The 16,989-nt window shown below is 33.9% G+C and overlaps 1 protein-coding gene across 1 annotated transcript in view; it reads right to left on the bottom strand.

The window, feature by feature from the left end:
• Positions 1-13,802, bottom strand: part of LOC126748257 (mannosyl-oligosaccharide 1,2-alpha-mannosidase IA) — a 47,730-nt gene extending 33,928 nt beyond the window's left edge. The window contains exons 1-2 of the mRNA XM_050457363.1: positions 13,378-13,802; positions 10,072-10,332 (exon numbers count right to left, since the gene is read on the bottom strand). Coding sequence (XP_050313320.1) covers positions 10,072-10,332; positions 13,378-13,707 — 591 coding nt within the window. The 5' untranslated portion in view covers positions 13,708-13,802. The remainder of the gene's footprint in view (positions 1-10,071; positions 10,333-13,377) is intronic.
• Positions 13,803-16,989: the final 3,187 nt, after the last annotated feature.

Raw genomic sequence — 16,989 nt, 5'->3', positions numbered from 1 at the left:
TTAAAATAAATAACTTTGTAAAAAAACTTTGTAAAAATGAGGTTACCCCTAAACTTTATAAATAGATAAATAAGTTTATACTTAAAATAATTGCTCAACATGCTTCCATACCGCTCAGAGTTCACTGTTAAGGCTCTCCCACGATTGTTTTCAAAAAAATAGGGACCAATGACACCACAAGACCATAATGCACACCATACAGTTACTTTTTCGGGATGCAAAGGCACTTCTACGATCACCTGAGGATATTTAGAACCCCATATGGCGGCAATTCTGTTTATTTACGTATAGCGTAAAATAAGCCTCATCACTGAAGAAAACTCTGCTCGAAATATGAGCATCAGCAGCTTGTTTTTCAAGCACTCAATTTGGGAATGTTCTGCGTTGTCCATGGTCTGTAGGCTTGTTAAGTTCTTGAGTGAGTTGGACTTTGTACGGATGGAGCTGTAAATCCAAATGCAAAACTCGTCACAGTGAGTCGTAAGACAAACCCAAATTTTGAGCACGCTGAGGAATTGACAAATTTGGGTCTTCCTCCATACTTTGACTCGCAGCAGCGATATTTTCAGCTGGAACAGTAACCGATCCAGTCTCTTCAAATTTTCTTACTATGTTCGAAATTGTTTGCTCTGTAGGACGATTATGTCGACCGTAATCAGCTCGTAAAGCTTTAAACGTTGACACAGGAGAATCACCATTTTTATAGAACAATTTAATAATTTTAGTACGTTGTTCGACTGTTAAACGATCCATATCTATAAATAGCAAACCTTCAACTAAAAAAAAAACGCTTCACATGACGTTTATTTCTGATAGGTGTCAAACGGCAGTGTTGTACTTAGCCAACCTCGAATTGGATAACCCGCTATAATTTCATTATTTATGAGTGAAGAAAGTCACGAGTCACGACTTTTTATACTTACACACATGATAGATAACAGGTCAAACGTCAGCGTTGTCAACTCCGATACCTTTATTTAATATATCCTTGGGTGGCAACACTGAAAATGTTCAGAGTGACCAACATTAAAAGGACACAACTACAATAAAAATGGCGGCCACCAGGCAGCGGTTATTTTTGGTCATGGTGGACATTTGCATTAGCAGTCCAGGTGTATTTATTACGTTCATGTATACACCATATCACTTTTACAAAATCCTCCACAATTCTAGAACTACTTGAGGAATATTCGTAAAACCAGTGCACATCCTAATAGTATGTTTGCTAAATTCCATAGATTCCATATATTTCTTGAAGGCCTTTGATGGAGTAAATACCAAGTTACTAAGTCAGAAATTTCAAAAAGGGATTTCACTGCTCATTTCACTTATTGCTTGGCTTAAGAGTTTTCTTACAGGAAGTAAGAGTTCAGGAGTTCCGCAGGGACAATAACACAGTTATTAACAAAGTTAAACAGTGTTTAATTTATTTGTCATCGATTTGATGAGTGTTATCAAATATGCTACTTGCAGTGTGTTTGCAGACGATCTAAAACGGAGTATTGAGTGGTGGGAGGTCACTATCTAATAATCCTTCGCTAAATGTGAAAAAATGTTTTCGTCCAAGTTTCTTCAAGAATGACACTTTACAGTCTGTTTCTATAATCAAAGGATAGTCTTGGAGCCTAGTTTGATTAGAAATTGTCTTTTTCTAAGCCTATCTCAAAGATTAGCATAGAGTACAACAATTCTGGGATTTGTTATCCGTAATTCTGAGGGATTATCTTGGTAGGCTATTAAGTTACTGTACACTTCACTAGCGCGAACTAATCTGGAATATTCCACTATCATTTGGTCCCCACAGTCGGATTCACATTGATTGTCTGGACATTTTCAAAATAAGTTTCTTCGTTTCATAGGGTAGAAACTTCATATTGAATTTGAAAACTACCATAGATCTGATACATTAAAACTCAATACCCTAGAATATACACCTATATTTTTTTATCACATTCCAGTTCATTCAACCGACTATGGACAACATTCCCCTATTGATAGACCACTGCGGGTTTTAAACAATATTAATATAAGCATTTCTTTGTTCCCTAGCGTTCAAAGCTTCAAAATTTACCGCAATTTTCATATTAATTATAAGATAATAGAGGATATATTTATGTTTCGGTTGCCTTTCCATCATGCTAATTACAGGTTCTTTTCTCCAATCAACAGAATGATGAAAGCATTTAATGAGCTTAATCCTGACCCCCTTGGTACTTCAAAAATTAAAGTGCTGAAATTGTCAATAGGGTTATGTTTTATATTTTTGTATTTTTTGCTATACCTAGTTTTGTTAACTTTCATATTATTGATTATTGTTATATTCTTTGCCACTTATTGTTATTATTATGTATTTTAATATATTCTTGTAAATTGGCTTTGTGGTTAAAATAAATAAATATAAATATTTTTGGGTGCACTCAGTGTGGCTTTAAAAATTAATTGAACGGGTTAGATTTAGGTAATTTATAAATGTTTTTCTTGTAATTATATTAAAATTTTAGGATTCAGAAATATTATTGTTTTCCTATTTAGGTAATTAATTGCTTTGTTATCGCTACTAATTTGTAAAATCTTTTTTATACTATTTAATTATATACTTTGTAAAAATGAGGTTACCCCTAACTTTATAAGTTTATACTTGCTCTCTTACTACAAATCACCTTCTTCACGTCTCAAAATTGCAAAAAAGGATCAAGTTGCAAAATGTCCTGGTATGCCTCTTCTATCTAGAATCTAGTAGAGGTCCAAATATTTCATAATCTGACATAAATATCGAATTTAATATAAGCATTTTTTATGATAAGATATTTATGTTATAAATATGCATAGTAGATTCAAATATTATTCTTGCATAATACAAACTGAAATTCCGCAGAATTATTAATTTATTTTTACAGCAGTGTTTTAGTAATGAGTTTCTAATTTTAGGTTTAGGCCGCAAATATTATGATGATATAATTCATGAGTTTACCACAATTTGTATGTTCTAGCTATAAAGCAGGAAAGGCAACGATTACGATATCTGGAGGAAATGAGGAGACGAGGTGGACAAGGGTTTTAATTGGTGCAAATTGTGCCCATAAACACCCAGTATATAAGTACCCAGAAAATCATGAAATTAGTATAAAGCATGTGGTAAAGATTTTAATTTAACAGAATCAGGTTGTCGAGCACAATATCAACTGTGATATAAGATACTGCTTTATTCTCTTAATCTTTATGGCTGCTGTTTGCATAATGCTCATGAAAAAAAAACGCGGCCAGTGCAAAATCCCAGTTTACTCGCTTAACTTATTTTGACTTTATAACAAGGCAGGTGGCGGCCTTATCTACACGTCAGGGTTTCCAAGAAAATATATTCAAGACGGCAGCCTGTTTTTAAAATATAATAAGGTAGATGGGATCTTTGAATTTCGCCAAGAAATCCAACATTAAGCTAGCACTAGCTCAACCCGATAGAATTCCTCCACACTATAATAAGCCTTGTTTAGGAATTCTTTCTTTAACGGTCTGAAAACTCTCTTTGACGAACTGAAACCCAAATTGCTTAAATGTTATCAAATTAAAGGAATGAAAATATTGCCACATTCTTTTTTTTACCAATTTTTTCATGAGGGTTACCTGAGTCACCATCTTTAAACAGAGGAATTGTCATTGCAGACTTCAGACAAGACGGAAACAGACCCCGGGACCAAAACGCATTAATCCAGGCAGATGCATCCAGAACATTGACAGATAAGTGCAAGAGAACCTCAGCAGGAAACACTTGTGTGCAAAGAACCAGTACAGGAAACACTTTCAAGATATGAAAAGGGTGTCAAACATGGTCAATGTCAACTACCAGATGAAATTAAAACATTCTATATTTCAAAAAAAAGGTAAACAAATTTTAAAATTGCGAATGCACTTTAATCAATAATAATAATAATAATAATAATAAATTTCTTAATTATAGGGTCTGAATGTAGTTTATTATTATACCTGTGTTTCATTTTATGACTGGTTGTGAGTATGATGTATATGTAATGTCCTGTAGATAAGCCAATTGTTTTGTGTATATTTTATTTTTGAATACTTGGATTTTAAGGTAAAATGAAAATTCTGCAGTCTCCCTCCACTTATTTATTAAGCATTTATTTATTTAAAATTCCCTACATGTTTCGGATACAGTGGTGTCCATCATCAGGGGATAAAAGATTTAAAATTGGTATTGGATATACGCCCCAGAGTTTGATTCCATATCACCAACCTATTTGTTATTATTGTTTTTTTTTTACATTCTGTTGTTGACAAGGACTAAACAGTGTTCAGTCAGTATCTTGTTTAAAATAGAATCATGACCCTTTGTTGCTTGTATATGCTTAAAACAATAACAATGGTATTTAAAAAGCACCAGCAGGAAATTGTAGAAGGCAGTTCGTTTGGAACTTGTCTTACATACATCCTTCGATTGCCCATTCTACATTCAGAGCAAGTGAGAAGTTGTTTTATTTACATGGGTAAAAAAATTTTCAATCACCTTCCTCTTCATATACGAAAACTTAGCTCTTATATTAGATTTAAAAACCATTTAAAAAGATTGTTAGTTACTAAGGCATATTATACATTAAACGAGTTTTTTAATGATGTTTTGTCCTGAGTACCAAATATGGATGTGTCATTTGAAAAAAAAATTATTGTAACTCTATTTGCTTTCTTATATCTATTAGTCCTAAGTTTGACTTGGATACTTTTTGAATTTGAATTTGTAAACATTGTATTGCCATGAATAAATAAATAAACAAAAGAATTCTTCTATGCATAATATTTGTGAGAAGCTACTCATTGCCTCATGCTATTTCATACTTTTTTCTCCTAACAAACATTAACTTCCATCTAGTAAAACCAGCTCTATTATTCGTGCTCCATTGGTTGGCTCGAAATTTAGTTAATGAGCTGAAAACAATGAATAGATCTTCACTATTTACGACGTACAATGCAGCAAAATTGATTACCGTAACAGAGTCCTCCCTAGCGAAATAGAGCAAAATTTGCTTTCAAATTTCCTGTTGGGGCGATAATTTCGTTTCGAGATTCTCGATGTCGGCGAGTCTCAGATTTCGGTCCCGGTGGACGGCAGAAAAACCGGAAATTACTTAAGGAAACAGTCGATTGACCAGAAGCCATCAAAATGATTTAATGGTTTTAACTTGATATGGTATATTAGGTAGGTAGTTTAGATTGATTAGGGTGGCTCCCTGTTTTATGGCATTCGCGTGATGGCAATAAAAAGGACAATGAAATTGTTTTTTTTTAAGTTATAGGAGCCAATACAATTGTGTATATTGGTATCCCAGATCGACGTTCATAGAATCTGTATAGAACAGAAACTTGATCAACCAAAGTCTAAAGTTTTGAAACCCATTTTGCAACATCCCGAGTGGTTGGACGGTAAAAATTAAATCACGAGGACAAAGATTTTGATTATTTAGATTAAAATATTATTTTCTTCAATCGCTTAACAATTAAAATTAAAAAACACTTCAGCAGATGCTTGAGAGGCATCCATTCTATTAAGATTATGTTTTAAACTATTGTAAATTATATACAGGGTGGCTAAACAAAAACGAAAATACTCGGTCAAAATGACACGTCAATTTAGATTACCAGGGGGAAACATTTTTAGAGTATAATACCACCCTCATCTGTCATCCCTTAGCCAGGGTGGAACTAACCTCAATAATTATAAATAGAATAGTGGGTCGAGTTATACCATGTTTGAAAGGTCTTTCGATTCTCTTTATGGCTATACCTAGTTTTAAGGAATTTACTTCAGATGTTCTCGAACTATTGACTATTTTATCATTTAATACAGTTTTGTAGAAAATAACCGAAATTCTTTGTCAAACTATTAATTTACAACAATCATATATAAACACCAGTCCAACAAATGCTGAAAATGGACACTGTTAACCTCCACGTAATAATACAGATTTTGAGGTTGGTGCTGAGTGTCAAAGGTATTTTAATTAGTCTGTCCTTGGTCACCTTGGTGGCAAAATGGTGTACAAAATACAAAAATATAATTTAGGTGAACACTAATTAGATAAGTCTTTTCAGTAGTATTAGAAAAAAAACTTAAACATGTTGATATTTTTTTAACAGAAGCAACTAAAATCGTTTATAATAGTACAACTCACCCTACATTAAACATATAATTAATTTGGAAGCTTTGAGCAGCCAGGATACACATGAAAAGATTGATCGAAATAAACTATTTTCGATATGAGTTCGAATATAATAAGTTCAATTGCATTTGTAAAGGAGTAGCTTTGAAATGTACAGAAATTCTACTATTATTAACATTGGAAAAAAAAATAAGTATGTTAAAATACAAATAAACAATAAATAATAATGTTACTTAGAGGTCAGTTCAACTTGGTCAGAGTGAAATTGGATCATTGATTCCTAGTTTATCGCGTTAAACAAAGTAATAGTCAAAATGGTTTATATCCTACAAAAGATAATGGAGTTATTTTTTGCTAATAATCAAAATGCATTTCGAACAGCGGAACATTGAAAATATTGTAAAGAAAACAGAAACATGCAAAACAAGTATGTCATCAGTCATAGGACTAATTACAAAATTTAGGGAAATAGGATCGGTGGCCAATAAAAAAAAGGAATGTTGAGAAATTGGTACAGAATAAAGCTGTAGCGGTTGCGGTTTTGGGACATGTTGATATGGATCCTACACTAAGCACTCAACAGTTACCTTCTGTATCAAGGATCAATTGAGGAAGTATACAAAGGATTCTAAAAACTCATGATTTCCACCCCTATAAAATAAACCTGGTACATGAAATAAATGAAGACGATGAGGATCGGCGCTTGGAGTTCTGTAAAATAACTAGTCAAAAAGCATTAAATAATCCCAATTATGTGCTTAGCATTTGTTTCTCAGATGAATAATCGTTTTTCTTAAATGGCACAATCCACACATTTATCACCAAGTACATAATCAACATCCCCAAAAATTAAACGTTTGCTGTGGCATTCGATCATATTATTGGACCATTTTTTATACCCGGTAATCCTGATGGAATGTACCTCAGGTCAGTACAAGAACCATCCGGCAATAACGAACATTATTGAAAATGACAATAATAAGGCGCCCCCTCATTACGCAAATAGCTGTCCGCAATTATTTAAATGAGAAATATCCTGGTCGCTGCATTGGACGGAGAGGTTCTGTTGAATGGCCCGCGCGGTCGCCTGATCTTTCACCTCTGGATTTTTTTTTTGTGGTCATCTAAAAAGTAAAATCTATGCAACCCAACCAGCTTCAATAGAAGAATTGCGCGAAAGAATTACACTTGAATGCCAACAGATAACTCCTGCTATGCTACGAAATGTGCGACGTCGATTTGAATAAAATCTGTATTATTGCATGGAGGTTAACGGTGGCCATTTTCAGCATTTGCTGGACTAATGTTTATGCATAATTATTATAAATTAATATTTTAAAAAAACCGTACTAAATCTTAAATTAGTCAATAGTTTGACAACCGCTGAAGTAAACTCCTTTAGACTAGGTATAGCCGTAAAGAGAATCGAAAGACCTTTCAAACAAGGTATAACTCTTGACCCACTATTCCATTTAAAATTTTTGAGGAGAGTTCCACCCTGGCTAAGGGATGGACAGATGGGAGTCGTATTATACTCTGAACATGTTTCCCCTAGTAATCTAAATTGACGTGTCCGAGCGTTTTCTTTTTAAAATCTTTACACCCTGTATAGGGTAACAAATGTTTAGTGAAAAATAATATTACTAAATGAACCTGCAACTTAGTACACACTACTTAAAACAGCTGTGTAAAAGTGGCCAAGTTCTATATATAAAGTTATAATGATGGCCTTAGTAAAGTTACAGGTGAGAAGCGTCTGGCAATTGGCAACTAAAAGGATTTCGAAAACCGAGCAGATTAAAACGTCTGGGTGATTTAATGAAAAAGAGTATAAACTGCTCCAATTCACTTAATGAAAAAAAAGTACAGTTCTGTAAAAATCGCACATACCAGAATCAAAAATACTGAACTAGTTTTCTTATAGAACGCTATAATTAATTTATTATTATATTAAACTAATTAGCATGTTCAATATGTACGATAAATCGTCACCTACTTCGTGACTTGCTTTGTGCTAGATCTTTTGTTCACTTTACACACATATTAAGTACGGTCCCAATTAATTACACATTAACTCTCGTTTAAAACTCTTAAACTATTTAAGACTTAAATAAAATACACGATAATATCTTCCCGACGAAAAAAAGGAAGTTGCTTGCGGTTCTGCCCAATTTATAGTCGGCCTGAGTCAAAATCTGCATACAGTGACATCATCAGTTTCGAAACAAACCAAAAAACGAAGAACGGCCGATCTTTAAAAAAAAGTTCTATAGCAATGTACAAAGGCATTTGCATATTTTGTTCTCACAAATAAAAAAGGCTCTAAAGGGTGGTCCAAAACTGACATTTCACTTTTTCTGCTTAAAAAGGTATTTTATTGCAGAAAAAAAGACATTCAGATTGGTGATTAAGTTCAGTATTTATAAAATAAAAAATGTGTGTGGTACAAAGTAACATCGGAAATGAGGTTGCTAAACTAAATGAGCCGTGGCGATCGTATATGCGTGACGAAATTCGGCTATAACAAGCCCTTGTTGTCACATAAACCCGGTTATGTGGGTAAAAAATACCATTTGTTCGTTTATCATTTAGAGATATAATCAATGGTAAAAATACTTGCAGTTTAATAAATTAAAAAACAAAGAAAAGCTAAGATTCTGTCAAAGAACAGAGTGACTATTCATGTTGTTTCTGTGTGGAAAAGTTAGACCTAAAGTTAAACTGACTGTTTCCAAGCCATTTTCATTATATGGTTAATTTAAAAATCTATGTCAAAGACATTCCTCTACTTTTGCATGAGAATTAGTTTTGTAGTTTAAAAAAAAGGCCTGAAAAAAAAACAATTATAAAAACTCACCTATTTAGAATTACTTTAAAATTTATGTGTGTGATTTGGATTTAGTCCTTTTAGATTTAATTAAATTTACAAAAATTAATGATGCTAAACTTTGTGCTTCTCAGGCCTACACATTTTAAGTCACCCCTTATTGTTAGCATAAGAAGATAACTTGGTGTTATTGATACTGGATTTGAGTTTTTTTTTTGTTGCAATTGTATGTACATAATTTCCTTAATTAATATTAGTGTCTGTAATTGGCCCTCAGGCTGTTTTTTTTAGTTTTTTTGTTTTAAATTTGTTTACCGCCATACTATTAAAGAAATAAAAAGTTATTGTCAGGTAGTGGTCTGGGACTAATAAAACTCAGTGCTACTGTCTAGCATCATAATCTGGTTAGTATAAATAGAATATCCAAAAAAAAAATATATTTTGTTAGACTGACTCTGTGTTTTAAGTTATATTTATTGTTCATTTTATTTACAATTTTTAATTAATATGAAGTAATTCTTTTTACTGCAATTTTGTTTAAGAGAAAAAAACTCATCTATCATTTTGTTGTGCCTTTATAAACATAATTTTTTATTTTCTTCGAGTTTCTCCTGAAGAAGTCACTAAAATATAGGATGAAATATTGAGAAAAAACAAATGAGTTTTATTAGTCACAGACCTCTCTACAAAGAGAATAGAATTTCACTTAAGAAATCTTGCAATAAATATCCTGAGGCTGTGGATGAAATGAATCAATGCAAAGTTTATTAAAAATGTATTCATAAAAAATTCTCTCTACAGTTTTAATGAAGACATAAGAGTGTTTTATTGTTTATTTGTATCTTTTAAAAGGGTTTTGTGCCTTACAGTGACTTTTGCAGCTAAATATATTATAATCTTATACCAACAACATAATTTTAAAAATCCATAAACAATATTTTATATGTGGCTTTAAAACAAAAAAGTAAGCAACTTTTTTAAACCAAATACCCATTTACCCATTTTGATAATTAATTAGCCCAACAATTTTATTTTTTCAGAGTAATTTTCTAGTAAAAAGATAAAATATGTACTTACCTCTTTCACCTTGTCCCTCTTCTCTCTTACACTAGCTTCCCGATCTTCTCCTCCTTGCCTGATTGGATAGCTTTGAGCGGCTGCTGGAGGTACAGTTACGATTTCGGGTCCTAAGACTTCATCCAACTGATTGACATTGCGGTCTTCAAGGTTGTCTTGATCCTTCGGAGGTGCATCGCCTGTTGAAATTCGTCTTGGTACAATTATGGCCTCATCTGGACGTTCGAGCACTTTTAGATCAGAGTCTTCCTCTATTTTTGCCTACAACAAAAGAAAAGAAAAATAATTAAAATCATTGGGTGAGAACTTTTATAGATATGACTTTTATTCTTGTAAAATATTAGTTACTTGATAGAAGATGATAATATGGCCTTTACAGGGGGTATTATCAAATGGGTGAGAAATGTGAATTGTCCTTGGACCACTGTTGTTTGCCTTGTATATCAATAACATAACATCAAGCTTGACACTTTGCTAAATACATCAATTTGCTGATGACCCTGTCATCTTTTTTAGATCTAAGCCACATGAGACCCTATCTATGACTCATAATGAGGAATTAAAGTTTATTCTTGGCTGTGTGTCAATAAAAAAAATTGTTACAATCAAAAGGTATGATAATTGGAAACTCTAAAACAGATAAAGGAAACTTCACTAGAAATTTTAGTATTAAAATGAATAATGCAAATATTGAATTTGTTAACAGAATAAAATGGCTTGGATTTATATTAAATAGTTAAATTTAAATGATTATTTTGAGTGTCATTGGTAAAGTGGGCAAAAAAAATAGGTTTTTATCTTGTTTAAGGTACAAATTTTTAACAGCATAATAACGCCACATTTTCTGAAACAAAACAGATATAAATAAGTTGCAAGTACTGCAAAACAGTGCCATACAAACAATTTGAAATTGTAGTAAATATGAACCAAAAATAAATATTTATGTTAAAATCTTTAGATTCGCTGGATATAGAACAAAGCTTTAAATATAAACTTCTTATATTTATTTATAAAATAGAGCATGGTCTTCTACCTTCATATACGCAAGATTTCCTAAAAAGAAATATTGAAATTCATAGTTATCAGATAAGGCAACAGCACAACTTTTATGTAAACACTATAAGAATGTCTTCAACTCCTTTTGGTCTTTTTGACAAGGGTAAACTAAATGTTCTTATGAAAGAAAATTGAAATTCTTTAATCTCAATCTCAATTTATTCATGTCATTATACATAAAGTATTTACACTTATTAATATAATACAAAAAAAAAAATAGATGAACATAATAAAATCCTTACACCTCATATAAATATGGTTAACACTTATAAAACTACCAACAAATAGTTACAGTTATAACAATTTCTAAAAATTAGTACAAAATTTAATATAAAAATTCAAAATTTATAATGCAAAAATTCATCATTCATGAATAAATGCTGTTCAACAGGAAAATTTTCCTTATTTTGTTCCTAAACTTACCCCTATCTAAATTTTTAATATCATTGAGAAGACTGTTATATAATTTAATGGACAGATAGCCTGGGCCATTTCGACACCTTTTTAACCTGTGGTAGGTGGGGATGAGCAAATTATTTTGCCGAAGGTTATAACTGTGAACCACACCATGCACCCTAAATTTCCCCAAATTGTCTTTTACATACAGGAGGTTTTCGAGTATATATTGAGAAGGTAAGGTTAATATTTTAAAGCTTTTAAAAGCTTCTCTACAATCATCCCTGAAACCCAAGCCTGCCAATGTTCAAGTTGCTTTGATTTTAAGAGAGCAATACTGTTGTTGCGAAAATTGTAATATATTAGTTTGCTTGGGAGGAGATAATGAGACACATGGTTGAATGCTTTGCAGAGGTCACAAACAAGAACAGCATTATACACTAGATTTTCAAATGACTCACAGATATCAGCAATAGGGTTTAGTATGCCCAATGTTGTGCTCCTTCCGGAGAGAAAGCTAAACTGGCAATTTACAAAACACCCATTACCCTCAAAGAAATTAATGATTTCACCGCCATGCATTTTTCGATTATTTTGGAAACAGCAGGAAGTAATGAGATGGGCCTATAATTTGAAGTTTCGTTTTTGTCACCCTTTTTAAAGATTGGTACAACAAATATATTAAAAACATTTTCATTAAAGCAGTTGTTAATTAAATTGGTCAAAGGTACAACTATAAGGCTTTTAATAGTATTAAGAAGCTTGATGCCAAACCCAAAAATCTCACAACTTGCCTTGTTCTTTGAAGAATTTATGATATCCCTCACTTCATTACAGGATACAGGACAAAATTTAATCAGGTGTTAATCAAGTATGTATTAGGTTTTCTAGAGGACTAAAATAATTTGGTTCTGTATTAAAAAATATTTAAAATCCTTACTGTATAACAATTTTTATTAAAATTAAAATTGATTTGGGGTAGTAATCTTTAAATATTTTCTTGTAAATGTATAGGTTAAAATTTTGTTTAATCGAGGAATAAACAAATTTTTTTCATATAAAAGATTACTACTACTACTATTATTTATATATTTTATATAGAGTGATGGTAATAGGTGTATTTATTATAGGATTTAATTGCTAGATGTTGGTGACTACAGTAATGATACAGTAATGTAATAATACAGATTTCTAGATCTCTCAACCTTTTCAAAAATAATTATATTCCAATTAGTTAAGTATATCTAATTGATCTTAATTACATTTAATTACAAAAAAGTTGATTCAACCCAAGGCAATTTATGACGTTAAGTTTTGAACAGCGCTATTGCCCATCCACCCTTGTTAGAATCACTGAGAGATAATTATTTGCTTCCTACAACTACCAATCCAAGGGAATCTTTAATAATGAAATAATAATAAAATGTAGGATCTATATTACACTCTTCTTTTAAATATTTTTTAACTTAAAAAAAATACATTGACCACCAGATGAGCTTCAATGGATGCTTCAAGGTCCTTATACAAGACTCAACCACTAATTTAAGTTATTGACTTGGGTTGTTATGCCTGTCAAGCTTGAAAATGTTTTTATTCTACTTTCACTTTTTCAAAATTATTTAAATGATATTCAGACACAGGTCTGACATGGTTTCTTTGTAAAATGATAATGACAGAGAAATTAACTTATTAACTGTTAACCCTTGGTGAACTCCAAAGGTCAATAGCTATAGAAAAGGTTTGTTTTTAAGTACCAGCACTTATTTGTTTACCATTTTCTGTTTCAACAAATTAAGTTAAGAATGTATCCAGAAGCAGCTAATTTAAAAAGATGCAAAATAAGTAAATATTTACCCTAAGTTTCTCCCTGTCCCCAATAATATGGGGGTCATCTTTGGCATCCTCTTCATGCCTAATAAACTTTTGGGCCTCCCTAGTGTCCTCCAGTTGTGGAGGCGGTGGAATCAGTAGGTCAGGCCCGGCTCTTTTTATGTGATCATAAACTCGGCCCCCTGTGCCCCTGAACTCTGGGAGATAAAAAAATGTACCAAAACAAACCAGGCAAAACGTCGCGAAAACCAGGAATATGATAAATTTTTCTTTGGACCTAAAGGAACGTCTAAAAGGCACTGGAGTGTTTACGAAACGTTGGTAAGTAGGCAGTATTCCCCCGGTGGCACTCATTATTTCGAAAAAGTCTAAAAATTTTGAAAATCGAAGCAACAAATCAAAGGCAACCCATTTAGCACGAAACCGAACTGACACTGACACTATTTGACAAATAAATAAATTGACAATGACAATAAACAACTGATTGACAGATGTGACGTGGGGCGTGACAAGCACCTTGGAGGGCAAACAACTGGAGCAAAGTAAAGGAATGCGCTGTTGCCACTGTTCCTTTGTAATATTTAATCTGAACGAAGATGCTAAAGGATTTGGAGATAATTGAAGTGTCAAATCTCCTAAAACGACATATTTAACTGTAACTTAACTTTAACCTCTTTGGTATTTACTGGAAGATTTGTAGTGCAGTGCAAATAGGCTGTTATGCACATAGGTCTCGTAATGGACCCGTCGTGCCCCACCGACGGTTAGCATAGGTCAATAGCCTTAGAAAAAACCATGAGGCTCTCTGGTTTGATGGACTTAAAGTTGTTTGGTACATTGCAGATGTTACCCAAATTGAACATAACGCGCGTCAGTGCTGGGCACTACCTGATAATGTGGTCTGCAGGGTCATACTCCTTCCAACACCACCGACATGCCAGATTGTCCCCAATACCGATAGTGTGAATATCGTATCTTGAATGTTAATGTCCTGTTAAAAGATCTATCACTAGCCGAACTAGTGTATTATCCTCTCTCACGTCAGGTGCTTCCTTCCATCTTCGGAGGGTCCATTTGCCAGCAGATTTCATTGATGTAATGGCTACATATTTAGCTATATTGATTATGGGTTCAGGTTCCACCGACCGTTTCTCCGATCCCAGTTTAGCAAGAGAGTTCCCTTCCTCGTTTCCAGCATAGGCTGAGTGGCCAGGCACTCAGACAAGCTGAACCCTGCAGCTCACCTTCACCAGTTCCTCCAGTACGAGCTTGGGGCTCACCTTTTGCACCGTAATATCCTCACTAGCAGCCTGTCCGAGCAGATTGATACGACTGTATCCGCAGTTTAGGATATTCCGTGCGAGTTTCCATATACAGCAAAAACTTCCGCCTGGAAGATAGTAGCGTCCTCTGTACCACAGTTCTGTTGTGCATTATGGAATTATATGATACCAGATGGTCCCCCTTTTTAGCAATAGAGGCCCATTGAAGTGGTGCCACTCCTCTCTGCCTGCAAGGTGGGTCACAAAACTCTTACATCCGCAATTTTTCCAACATTTTTAAAGTACTTTTAAAGGATTAACTGTGTTGTTATTTTGAGTCCTTATAAATGAACAATTTGGTTTTAAGGAGGGGAGATCTACTATAATGGCATTGGCCCAGATAAATTGTGAGGGTATAGTGGAGGGCCTGGAGATGACTTCCTAGGATCAACTTTTGTGATCCCTCCAAGGCCTTCGATTGTATTTTTCATAGCATCCTAATTTCTAAGCTAGCCTTTTATGAACTTTCTCAGTCAAGCTGCAATTTGGTCAACAGATATGTGGTAGACAGGCGTCAGTCTACGTATTCAAACGGAAGATTGTCTGGAGAAAGGGTCATGAGGTATGGTGTACCCCAGGGCTCCACATTAGGTCCCTTGCTCATATGGTCAGTCCAAAATACAAGACTTACTCCCTACGCAGATGGATGACACCAGTTTTCTTGTAAATTGCCGTAATCACAATAGCTTGAGGGAAATTGTATTTATAGAGTAGGAGACTGGTTTCTTGCAAATATATTAAATCTCAACCTAACAAAAACGGAGAATGTAATTTTTTTCTCTTCGACCAAGAAACACAGAGGAGAACACTTACTCTTCTAAGGTGACATTGTTAGGAGTCAAAGTTAACCTTTGTCTTGAGAAGTCTTTGAGACACATCTGTCTCTCTGACTGCTTACCATTACTTGTCTATTTTGTGTCAATTTATACTCCAGTAAATCCCTAATTTTTGCTTTCTCCGTACATGGCCACCAAACGATAGCCCCCGGTGTTGCCGAAAGCCTTCTTGTAGGTCCATAACGCGCAGATGGCCTTTGTTAATCCTAATGTCTGCGTGGTCATACCTGGAGAGTTTAAAATTTAATGCGATTTCCAGAAATCAAAATGTCCTAGAATATAAAAATAACTACATGCGACCCAGAGACACAACAGGTAGTGTGGCAAAGTTACGTCTCCTCGTACATAGTAGGAGCTCTGCTTTTTTTACTAAACGCAATGTGGTGGTGTCCTTTCCTGGACATAGACTAGCTCTGTTTCAATGTTTGATCAGGCTATCGATCAGGCACCACAAACTTGGAGAAAACGAAACTCTATCAAACTCACCAAAAAGGGTTCTGAGCCATGGCATTCGAGTGCTTGTCCGATAACTGCGAAACCTTAGTGCCTTACCATCTCCTAGAGTACCCTCCACCTTTCTCACGAGGTGTAGGGCCAGATTCGTGGATTTGCCCGCCTAGTAGACGTATTGTTGCACATGCAGTCATCTTTTCACCGAAATACTTTCTTTCAGATATCGCTCTATCAGCCTCTTTAACAGAGAAATAGTAAGGTTGATAAAGACAACTTTCACGTCACGTCATAACTTTGATACGTAGCCCTGAACAGTCCGACGATATGTGGAGAAAGTACATCAAATTCATTTTGTGGAAGGCATGTGGGAATGATTTTATTTCCTGCTTCAACCCTCTCGCATTAGCCTTCTACTAGTCTCGTAATCGATACAAATCGAGGCCCAAGAGCTACGAAGGAGATCGTGAGGATAGGTCCTACTTCTAAAAGTAGAAACCTGGAAAGTGAGTGCGTAGAATTATCTCTAAGGTCTCCCGCTCATTGGTTGTAAAGCCACCATCTGGTAGTGACAGCAACCCGATTTTAGTACCAGTGTCCTTGGATCTTACGAGTATCCCAGCGGAGGGAGAGCTCTGCGGATTGGACATCGGCCTTTTTGCTACAATAAAACAATCCCAATTACGAAAATAATCTTAATTTATACACGAAATTCATATTTTTTAGCATTAGAAAATTAATTTTCTGTGGCCATAAATCTTTACTGCTTATGATACCTACAATAAAATAACAGAGAAAGTTAGTTATTTTCTTCATGCTCAGGGTCTTATACAAGATAATCAACATTTAACTCGGAAGATCTTTATAAGTTCTCATAAAATCGCTAATGTAAGGCAGCAAATCTAACAAATCTTTGATTTTAAGATCTGCTTTTCTTTGTCGTTCTCTAAATTTTGCACATTCCTTAACAGTTTCCGCTATAAACTGATCTTGACCATGCCTTGATAAATTGTAGAAATCTCTAAATA

The sequence above is a fragment of the Anthonomus grandis genome, chromosome 22, assembly GCF_022605725.1.
Source record: "Anthonomus grandis grandis chromosome 22, icAntGran1.3, whole genome shotgun sequence".
NCBI lineage: Eukaryota > Metazoa > Arthropoda > Insecta > Coleoptera > Curculionidae > Anthonomus > Anthonomus grandis.
Note: the sequence above shows the minus strand (reverse complement) of the source record. Positions and strands in the feature narration are given on the sequence as shown.